Here is a 12,093-nt window from a genome sequence, read left to right on the forward strand (position 1 = left end):
TACAGAGGACTATATGGGGCCCATTATTCTGTATGGAGGACTATGTGGGGCCCATTATACCGTATAGAGCACTATGTGGGGCCCATTATTCCGTATGGAGGACTATGTGGGGCCCATTATTCTGTATGGAGGACTATGTGGGGCTCATTATACTGTATGGAGGGTTATGCGGGGTCCATTATACTGTATGGAGGATTATGTGGGGTCCATTATACTGTATGGAGGATTATGTGGGGCCCATTATACTGTATGGAAAGCTATGTGGGGTCCATTATTCTGTACGGAGGACTATGTGGGGCCCATTATACTGTATGGAGGACTATGTGGCCCATTATTCTGTATGGAGAACTATGTGGGGGCCCATTATTCTGTATGGAGGACTATGTGGGGGCCCATTATTCTGTATGGAGGACTATGTGGGGTCCATTATTCTGTACGGAGGACTATGTGGGGCCCATTATACTGTATGGAGGACTATGTGGCCCATTATTCTGTATGGAGGACTATGTGGGGGCCCATTATTCTGTATGGAGGACTATGTGGGGCCATTATTCTGTATGAACAGCTATGTGTGACCCATTATTCTGCATGGAGGACTGTGTGGGGCCCATTACACTGTATGGAGGACTGTGTGGGGCCCAATATACTGGTTGGCCCGTGACTTTGTCCAAGTTTTTCATTTTGGCCCTCTGTGTATTTTGCCTTTGACATCCCTGATCTAATGTTCTTGTCGACAAGTGCATTTTTAAAACAGAGCTGAGTTATGGAGTTACATACAATCATGTAATACTGTATTTATCGTATTCTTTATTGACTTCTCTAGGGAATGGCAAAATGTTTTTTTTTTTTTTTTTTTAAATAAAAACCTTAAAATAAAGCTGCACAAATGGCTGAATTAGCTACAGATTAGCTTCACAATAATAATCTCTGGCTATGTTCACATAGAGCTGTTTATTTGCGTTGTATGCACTGCTTTGTCAAGATAGTGACTTTAACATAAGCTCTTCAGTATAGGGGCATCTCCAAAAAGGAAACGTATACTCAAAGTATATGACAATACAGGAGATCCTATGGGGCTAAGCACGCCACTACTTGGCACACACCTTATTGACAATGGTATTTCCAATAACCATCCGCAATGGAATAGATAGTTCAAGTCCATCCCTCGTTTTCCTTGGCAGGGGACATTAGTGGGATAGTCGGGGTATCCATATACACGAGATTACTGATGGATCCACCAACAAATACCTAAAGTGCAAGTCTAGTTCACAGTAGTTTTATTTTACACGCTCATGAAAATCTGTTACCTTATCACCTTTTCTGACCGTCCTTGTTGTAAGTTTCCCGATGGCTTTTTTTGCTGCATCCCCAAGTCGTCTCTGTGAAAACAGCAAGAGAGAGAGGCATAAGTGTGTTATACAATAGCATTGCCGTTAAAGGGGTCGTCCAGTTTTGAAAACCTATCTTATTTCGCCTTATTACGCCAGCAATAAGAGCTGCTACAAAGAGTGTCTCCTGCTCTCAATTACCTGTCCTGTCCTGTCCAGTGTTACACATACAACTTATAGATGCCATGTAATACTAAACTTCCTCTGTGATGGCGCTGCAGAGAATTAAAACACATACTGCCAGGCTTCCCCACAAATAAGATATGATTGCTGAGGCTCATATAAAGGGGGCAATTTGGGATTGGCCTATTGGCCAAGGATCCTTCTAACAAATAAGAATGATCCAAAATGGAGAACCCCTTTAACTTAAACATAAAAGCAATATAACAAAACCACCAACCACAAGTGAATTATAGGTAAACATTGGAGCTAAATAAAACTTTAGTCCACAATACAGCTTGTAGCAAAGCCAGGTGGGCTAGGGTTAAGTCCTAGCTCTACAGGTTCCGATTAGATCACCTGGCTAGCCCTGCATATAACTAGGCTGGCTGCTCTCCTTAATCAGTCAGCTCAGGGAAGCTGACCAGACTGGATGTGTCTTGGAGCTAATGAGAGAGAGGGGACAAATTCCCTCTATAAGAAGAGTCTGCAGAGAACCGTAAGTATCAGTGGTTTAGGTAGAGTTTGGACATGGCTAGGGATTTATGTTTATGAGTTTGCTTTGGTGCCATGCAACCTGTGGAAAGCAATAAAAACTGTGCGTGTTTGGACCAAAATCTCATTGCCTGTGTGAACACTACCTAAGGCCTAATGCCTACCAGAGACAGTGAATCCCTCCAAGGTACATAAGTTGCATTTAATGACGAAGAAAAAAGTAAAATTAATAATACAAAAATAAGAATTAAAGGAGTACAATTCATTAAAAAATACTAATTAGTACAATAAAAAAAATGACAATAAACACTACAATTAATAAAAAAAAATAATATGGCCTTTCTAGTGCATATGACTAATATAAAGTGGTCTCTTGTTCAAGATCCGATATGTGAGCCAGAGGGGAGAGATGCAAATAAAAGCAGGTCATTACATGGTGGGCCATTAATCTGAACGTCTGGCATGTAATAGTACACATCAGATACAGATCACAGCTGACTGCAGGGGATTTCTGATCCCAAACACATACGATCTTGTTTGCTGGGACCTTTCTTTTTTTTTTCTTTAAACAGATTTTAGCCTTTATGATACAATGTGCGATAATTTAAGCTGAAACCCACAAAAGAAATCGCACGTTGCACATCATGTCCTAAAATCTGCATAGCTTTTTTATCCGGATAGCTTTCCCATACTGATCCTTGTTCTACCCATCATTAAGATATGACCTGATGCTAAAAGCTAAGGCCGACCAAGAATAACAAAGATGCCCATTAGATCCTCCTGACATTCAAGCATCGGGGGGTGGCTGAACAAAGTTATTCTTTCCGACTGCTTTGAAAAACAGGTTTGAATAAAAAAAACATGAAGTTTTAACGAATCAGAAAGATCAATCGCTGGTTAGGCTTCAAAATAAGCTTGTAAATGAAAGCCCGCGTACTGTGCAGAAAGGTCACACACTAATGTGTCCCATCAAAGTTAATGAAGGTCGGCTGTATTCTGCTCGTTGCCTTAGGCCCTGAAATAAAGGTCTCATCTATATTCAGAGAAATCGCCTCGGACAGAGCCCAATTAACCCTTGAAATCGTTACACTTCTGGACTTCCACTTGATAGCACATCGAGAAGATTATATGGACTTCACTGTAAAACCTCAGTCATCCTTGATATAAATAAAGGTTTATTCACTTAGGTTCCCTTTATGACCTATCCTGTCATCAGATTCATGCTACCCGAACCATGGACAGCATGAATCAGAGCCCGGCTGCGTTATTGCAGTTATATGTATTTTACTTTGAAATCAGAGAAAAACTCACTTTGTAAAGCCGGCCGGGGAATGTGCATCTCAGATGACTAGTCCAAGAGGTGGATCATTCGCGGCTTCTCCCCTTCCTGCTGCCATAGACTGACAGGTCTGTCTCTATAGCTATGTATAGGGAGAGACCTGTCAATTAAAGGGATTGAAAGGGGTGAGGAGCAGCTGGAGGCCGACCTTGGACTAGTCATCTGAGACGCGCAGCCTCAGAGATGCATGCCACTGCATTTCAGAGTAAAACGTGCAAGACTAATAACGCTACCAGACTCAGATCAGTGCTACCCGTAGTGCGGGCAGCAGCAGTCAGAGGACAGGTTACCTTTAAGGCTCAAATGTGTGGGTGTGGATGCCACATACTATATGTACAGTACCTCTGTGGAGAATTGGCTGTGCTTATGTACAAAGTCTTCTTCCTTATGTAAATAATAAAGATATATAATTTGCAGCCTTCAAAGGAATCTACCCCTTCTGAGTACAGGATGATTTAGGGGCAGAGACATTGACACCAGTGATGTATCACTTACTTTACTGGGTGCTACAGTTTTGATAAAATCCTTGTTTTCTCTGCTGCATATCTAGAAGTTCTCTGAATGCTGAGCTCTAGATAACCCCGCCCACAGCAATAATTGGCAGCTTTCTGCCTATGCACAGTGTACACAGAAAGCTGTCAATCAGGGGTGGAGGCGGGGAAATAAACAGCTCATGAATATGGATGACTACATGGCTGCAGGTTTACTAGTCCTATAGTGATAATCTCCTGCTGCTAAAACAGTGATTTTATAAAAACTATACCAAGCAAGTGAGATATTGCGGGAATAAGGGTGTCTGTCTCTACATTATGCTGCTGTCAAGTTAGGTGGTAAAAACCTGGTGACAGATTCCTTTTTAAAACATATAGATGTGTAGTAATTACCAAGAACCTATCAATGGGAGCGTAGGACCTGTCAATGGGACTGTAAAACAGGTAGGCTAGGGATTAGTGTTACATACATACTTCACTGTGCCCTGACATTTAAAGGGGGGCTTCCAGAATTAAGATACCCTAGCCTTAAACTAGGTCATCAATATCAGATTAGTAGAGGTCAGACACCTGACACCCCACCTCTCAGCTGATACTTGGAGCTACGGGTGCCAGACGTTCAGAGGGTATGGAGCCAGACCACCACTGCTCCACACATTGGGTATTGGCCAGTCTCTGAAGTGAGTGTTATCTAAGCTGCAGTACCAAAGGATGTCAAGCTGCATTATCTGGGAACGGCCTCATAGTGCTCAGAGTTTTGGTGTTCCAGCACCAGGTATTAGTTGGCCAGTGGCGGTGCCAAGTGTTGAGTCTCCACCAAACTTGTATTGATGACTTATCCAAAGGATGCGTTATCAATGTCTCAGTCCGCGATAATCTTTAAGAAAATGGTCATTGGAGAAATAAGACAGCAGGACTGTCCAGTAGTTAGCACTGTCGCCTGGGTTTGAATCCAACCAATTGTATAGAGGTTTTACGTTCTCCGTGTATCTATGTGGGCTTCCTCTGGGTACTCTGGATTCTCCAAAAACATAAACATACTGACCGCTTATTTGGTTCCTGGGAAATTGACCCTACAATGTTTCTAATGTTGAAATGGATTTAGAAAGATTTCTAGAATCACCTTATTAATGTCAAATCACCAGTATACAGGCAGGTGGTCAGGCTAGCCATTAGAAACTTAATGGAATTGGGTCCTCTTCACTTCGCTGACAGCTTTGTCCTTTTTAAACTGTTGTCAAACTCTTGGCTACAGTGAACTCCCCCTAGTGGGGTCTGATGATAGGCAAAATTATGTTGACTGGTTCTGCAAGCCCCTTACCAGACCCCATGGCGGTACCTCCTGCACTGTCCCCAAAACAGCCATGCATGGGGTATTTCCTACATTATCATATATAACCAATATATTTGCAAGCAAACATCTTTATCTAGATGATTCTCATTCACAAAATGCAATCACACAACATCATCCTGTATGTACTTACATACATATGCACGTTTTTTTTCTAGTGTGTGGTTTTCGTGCATATGTCTTATTAAAAAAAAATAATAATAAAAGCACAGACAGCACTTTGCTACCTTGACACACAAGTCCTTGCAGTGTTCGAGGAGAAGCAATGCTACAGTTTCGTCAAAAGTTTGCAAACGCAACAGAAAAATACATGAAGGTTAAGAAGAGGCTTTTTGCCAGGCACCAACAATGATTCAAAAGCCTAAATACAAGGAAGGAAGGAAGGAAAGGCTCAGTTTTCAGCCTCACAGCAGCAACCAATCCCATCTGGAAAGGAACCAGCTAATTTTATATTGATATGCGACTTGGAAGATACTTGGTTTCTGATATTGATATTACCAGAGGGAGGTCCTGTGGGAATTGCACTGAGAACCTCTATCTACTGTTTTTCCATTGATTTAGTACACTGCATATGGAAGAGCTAAGGGACAAGAAAATAATGAAATGTAAGATTATATAGGGTAGAATGGTTTCTGGGTGCATCCAAAAAAGCTAGTTACTTCAAGCAATAATGTAAAAAAACAAACAAAAAAACACATCATGTTTTTCATTTTTGATGCGTTTTTTAATGCAAATTTTCAGTTGCGTTTCGCAGTACCCGCAAAGTCTATGAGATTCCAGAAATCTCATGCGCACATCATGGGTTATTTTTGTTCAGGATTTTGTGTCTTGCATGGTTTTTTGAAAGATAGAGCATGTCACTTGTTTCAGCGTTTTTTCACCCATTGGAAGTAATGGGGGGTGAAAAAACACACCAAAAACGCAGGTGTCAAGTTTTCAGCATTTTTTGTGCATAAACTAGAATATTTTATTTTTGTTTTCACTGAACGTCATGTACATGCATAACAGAGACAAAAGGGCAGTGAAAAAAATGCTGAAAAAAGGCACCAAAAAAGGGGCAAAAAAGCAAGAAAACCGCAACAAAAATCCTGAACAACCTCCTGGCAAGAGATCAGGTTTTTCCACAGAAAATGAATGCAGAAAAAAAACATGATGTGTGAACAAAGCCTTAAAAAGCATGCGAGATACAGTTGTAATCAGAAACCTACAGAAGCAAATAAAACAAAACCGAACAGTCAACTGCGTAGTGGCCACAGCAGGGTACTGCAGATCCCGGATGTGCAGTATATGGCCACGGACACTATGCACTTGACGGATCTGTTCTGTTGTACAACTGAATATATCCTGCTGCTGCCATCAGGAACACCTGATCAGAAGGGAAGTTGAGTGTTGACAGACAACCCCTTAAAGAGCATATTCACGAGATAATGATTTTCGGAATGTGCCCTAAGGCTGAATCCACACATCAGCTTTAAATCTTGTATCCAAAAAAGGACCAACATTCATCAGTGTTCTGGACCTAAGTTTTATCTATTTTTTTGGGCACTGTGCTAATTTTTCCATCAGTGTCATCTGTTTTTGTTGTGTGAAACAAAAAAATGATGGAGGTTTCCCAACCTTTTCCTTGTGACCAGTCAGAGTAAAGACTGACAGTACTAGGATGCAAGTCGGATGGCTTGCATGCATTTTGAGCAGCTTTCTTTCTTGGTGTGGGTCATTGCCAGTTCTTAAAAGAAAAAAAAATTTAAGGGGAACCTGTCGAATCATGCTGGTCAAACTACAAGCAGCATGAATCTGAGCCTGTCTGCATGTGCTGGCATTTCAGAGGAAATATGGGTTTATAACTGCACCCCTACAGGTGACTGACAGGTCTCTACTCTACTGTATGTGATCACATGGGAAAGTCCTGTCAATCAACTAGAGCGGTGCAGGGAGAGCTGGACAATGGTTGCGCCAAACTAGTCTCGTCTTTATGGTCCCTGGCCGGATCTTTGAGCTGTGCTTTCTCCAAAACGCCGGAAAGTTTCAGAGAAAAACATTCCTAGCTGTAATCATGAAGCCAGGCTCTGATTCCTGCTGCCGGTAGTTTGGGCAGATGGATGGATGAATCAACTGACGGCTTTAATTATTAAAAAAAAGAATGGATGGAGCGGAGCGGTCCTCGGTTCAAATCCCACCAAGGACAACATCTGCAAGGAGTTTGTATGGGTTTCCCCCGGGTTCTCCGGTTTCCTCCCACACTCCAAAGACATCCTGATACGGAATTTAGATTGTGAGCCCCAATGGGGACAGCGATGATAATGTATGTAAAGCGCTGCGGAATATGTTGGCGCTATATAAAAATAAAGATTATTTATTATTATTATGATGGAGGTCCCAGGTGTCTCTGAGCAACAGATCCATAAAAACAGAAAAGCACCATTCGAGTTTTTTCAGCAAATCGGAGTAGAGTAGGACATGTCCAAGTTCTTCGTCTTATATGGACATGTAAATTGCTCTATAAAATATATTTTCAAGGAAAACACTGATGAAAAACAGTAGCATCCCAAAGAGGCCTAAACAAAGGGAGGTCAGCGTGCTAAGGTAGAAGATGCCCAATCCCAAAACTATGGCTGAACCATTTTTGGAGTCTTTACTGCAGGAAATCACTTTCTATGATGGTGCAAAAAAAAAAATCACAATTCAGAGCTGAGCGTCAGCAATTAAGCCAAATCAATAAACAATTGGAACGAATAAATAATTAATGACATGATTAAACAAATGAGATGTAATAAATGAGCATTGTTGCCTGCACGCAGTCTAGATGGCTACCACTCACGGTTTCATCATAGTCTCCGGCAAATTTATTTATTTTTTTTTTCAAGGAAGGAGTTTTTTTTATAGATAAAAAAAAGCACACATTCACTTCATAGCAGGGCTTCCTGTTTCAGTAGATAACATTTTACTCTTCCAGTATCTCTATCCAGCAGAACCTTTAAAATGACACCATCCCTAAGATACACAAGCTATTTCTTGCCACGAGACACAAGTTTGGTTGGGATGCCTAAATGTACATCACAGGGGTTTTTTCACAAAACCTACTGGTGTAGTCGGACAACAGAAAAAAAATATAATATAAAGCAAAGATATAAGGAGTCAATAGGATATTATTGCAGGTGTAAATGCTGGGACCCCACCGATCGCTAGAACAAAGAAACACCAACACTAGGAACGCGCCATGACACTTCACATTCAGTTGGCTTGGTACTTTGGCATCACCAGGGATGAAACAGGGAAAGCCACTGCCACCACTAATGGTCTCTGGTCACTACTCTTCCACCGACTGTGTGCACGGCTGCTCGGGATATCAAAGTCTTTTTTAAAATGTGGCGCCCAGAAGTGGACACAGTATTCCAGATGAGGTCTCATTCCGGAAACCACACCTCTCTTAAGAACAGGGGTACCCTAACCCCATCTCACTGCAGTACATACACAGCTATCCCAAGCAGCAGCGATAAAACATTCTCGAGACTGGTCAGTGCACAACTTAGACATGGGACCTCAATTTATCAGTTATGTCAAATGTCTGAGCTCAGAATACTCCTCAAAAAGGTTAAAAAAAAGACTTGCACAATCTCCAGTTGTTGCAGTTTCCTTACCCAGAGTCCAAGAATAGGCAAAATAGCTGTATAAAACCCTATCCATGTGCACAGCGATAGCAGGCATACAATAGAGCCATCATTTTATCTCCCACCCTCTAATTAAAATGAGATGACTTTGCTGACTTTGTCCAGTTCTATGAAGCAAAGCTGAAAGTGAGATGAAGAAAACAGAAATGAGAGTCTGTTGTGTGACACCACCCAAAAAATAAAAAAGGTTTATAATAAAATCGCAAATTAATATAATATGCAATGTTTGATGCCATCTTGGGACCAAGAAGCGGCAGTCTGGTTGGATGTCCGAAACAAATCCTCCACTTTTGCTCTGGAGTACTAAGTGATTCTGAGAAGAACAACAGGAAATTAGACTAAAAGACAATATTATGCTTTTCTATCTAGTTTTACTTTTTTTTTTTCAAGCAGAGATTTGTGAAAAGCTTTTAGAAGTAGGAAGAGAATAAATGCACAACCACCCCCAAGACCGCTGTAGATGACATTATTGTAAGACTTGAAAAGCGATGCATTACCATAACCATTCTTAAGGCGTTTCATCCACTGTCAGAAAAGCATTATTCCCATTTAAAAACCAAATAAAGAAAAAAATATATAACAAAAAAACTAGAAAAAAAATAACCTGAATTTAAATTTACCAAATGGAGCCCTTTTATTCCTCCAAGCTAATAGCTGCATCTTCTCCTTTACAACATTTGAGCAGTTCAAACAGAGATTCTCGAGTTCTGCCACCTCCTCATTAAACATTCATCCGCTGAAGCTTTTTCACCGCATAAAAATTTCATCAAGTTTCGCCTGACCTTTAGAAAATAGTCAGGGAAAAAAGAAAGGTCGTTTCTCACACAGCAACTTGTCTAATGCGCGACATGTATTTAATTTTTTTCTCTTTTTTTGTGAACTGGGAAGCTTGCTTTGTTGCAATCTTTGGTGCTGTACATTAAGCCGGTGAGCTTCCATGCTGTTCTTTTCAGGTTTGCCACCTGATTATGTTTCAAGGGGAAAATTCTATAGTTCAGAACACAGCTGACTGCTATATATATATATAGGTATATAGACTGATCCGGCATAGTATTAAACAATTGAAGATTCAATTGTTTATCTTGTGACGATGACCCATTTCAAGGTGTCAGATATATTGGGCAACAAGTGAACAATCAGTTCTTGACGTTCGTGTTGGAAGAAAAAAAATGGGTGAATGTAAAAATCGGAGCACCATCTAGAGGAGCCAAATTGAGTTAGCTAGATGACTGGGTTGCAGCATCTCCAATACAGCAAGTTTGGTGGGTCCAAAAAAGTACAAATGATGAACCAGCAACAGTGTCATGGACAACCCAAAGCTCAATGATGAGCGTGAAATGTGAAGGCTGGTGCATATGGTCCGATACCACCAAAGCATTACTGTAGCACAAACAGAACTATAACAGAGTGGTGTCACACTGAGTCTCAGCTTCTTATGTATGGTCAGGGTGCCCATGTTCACCCCTCTCCATCACTGAAAGTGTCTACCATGGGCACATGAGCATCAAAACTATTCCATGGGGCAATGGATGAAGGTGGCCTGATGAATCCCATTTTTCCTTACATCACATAGATTGTCAGGTGCATCGCTTACCAAGATGGCACCAGGATGCACTATGGCAAGATAGCAGATGAAGTTTGCTATTCCCTAATGTCAGTGGTCTCTCAGAAGAATAATGCGCCCTGCCACACTTCAAAAAGGGTTCAGAAATGACAAAGTTCAAGGTTTTGATGGCAAATTCATCAGACCATCTGTGAGACGTGATGGAAAAGCAAATCTGATTCATGGAGTTCCCACCAAGCAACTTACAGGGCAAAGACTCTTCGTGTCGGATACCAAAGGATACCTTCAGAGGTCTTGGAGAGTCTATGCTTTGATTTGTCTTAGCTGGATTCATAGTATCAGGCAGATGCTTTTAATGCTGTCCGCAGACTCTTCGTAAATGTTCAGTACATGTATAAAGTAATAAATGGATGGGGAGGAGAATTTAACTGAAGTTTCTATTGCTAACTATGCTGATAGAAATAGGGGAAGCAAGAAGGGAGACATCTGACTGGCACAGCAGAATGGGATATATGGCCAGCGTGACAATATTCCAAGTTAACCAAAGTAGGAAGAATAGCAGATTTAGAAATAACGCCAAACATGGACTCAAATGCTGAAGAACATTCAGTACCAATCATTTTATTTTTTTCATTATTATTTTACAAACTTTCATTGCAAGGGTATGTGCACACGTTAAGTATTTGGTGCAGAAAATTCACAAAACATATACTTTTGCTGCTTTTTTTACTTGCGGTATTTGGTGCACCCCACTGACTAGTATGGGTGAAATCTGCAGCAAAATGCTGAAAGAATTCACATGCTGCAGATTTAAATCTGCACCAAATCTGCAAGTCACAAATAAGCATTGTGCACATGAGACTTCAGGATTCTCATTCACTTTGCTGGCAGAAGGAAACCCTTCAGGTTTTATGACAAATCTGCATTGAAAAAAAAACCCAGCAAAAATGCAACTTGTGCACACAGCGTAAGTGATCTTATTGACAGCTATTGTGTAACTTATGGGTGGGCTGACTTGAACAGTATTCATGGATGGTATCATCTTAAGAGGTTATTCTCAAAATCACAATGTGGTCTTATATAGCGTATACATATTTATTCATTAGGGCCAATATAACTAAACTTTAAATCTGCCCTGTTTTGCACACAGTAGCCCCCAAAGCATGCCCTGCCAGATTCTATTTATCTTCCGGTTGCCATTGGAACCGCCCTGTTGTAGTTCCACTACTCCTAGTCAATCATGCTTAGTGCACTCTCTCTCTGCTAGCTTCTTGCCAGCACAGTTCTGCACTACCTCCAGCAGAGTAAGCATAATTTACATCTAGAATACACTACATGCCTCTATGTATGGTCTGCTCCTGTTCAGTACTCTGCCTGGCTGATTTTATCTTCTGCAAGATTTTATTTGTATAGCTGCCTATTTTTTTTTTTTACATAATTGTTAGCCGCTTTCTAGCATAGCTCAACTCTCCTGAACTCCTCCAAAAGAGAGCTTGTATTTACTCGGCAGAGCAGAGCTGAGCTGTGTTTCTTGCCTGCTAACAAATCAATAAAGGGAAACTGCAAAAGCCTCCCTAATGATTAATATTGCAGAGGATTATCTTCTGCCATATGTAACAATATACCAGAAGATAATCT

The 12,093-nt window shown here is 40.9% G+C and overlaps 1 protein-coding gene across 2 annotated transcripts in view; it reads right to left on the reverse strand.

The window, feature by feature from the left end:
• Nucleotides 1–12,093, reverse strand: part of RNF130 (ring finger protein 130) — a 261,704-nt gene that overhangs the window by 108,842 nt on the left and 140,769 nt on the right. For both annotated transcript variants that reach the window (XM_073649772.1, XM_073649771.1), the window contains exon 4: nt 1,308–1,379. In XM_073649772.1, the coding sequence (XP_073505873.1) occupies nt 1,308–1,379 (72 nt within the window). The remainder of the gene's footprint in view (nt 1–1,307; nt 1,380–12,093) is intronic.

The sequence above is a fragment of the Phyllobates terribilis genome, unplaced genomic scaffold, assembly GCF_046119375.1.
Source record: "Phyllobates terribilis strain yellow unplaced genomic scaffold, ASM4611937v1 Scaffold_10__3_contigs__length_209671492, whole genome shotgun sequence".
Taxonomy (NCBI): Eukaryota; Metazoa; Chordata; class Amphibia; order Anura; family Dendrobatidae; genus Phyllobates; species Phyllobates terribilis.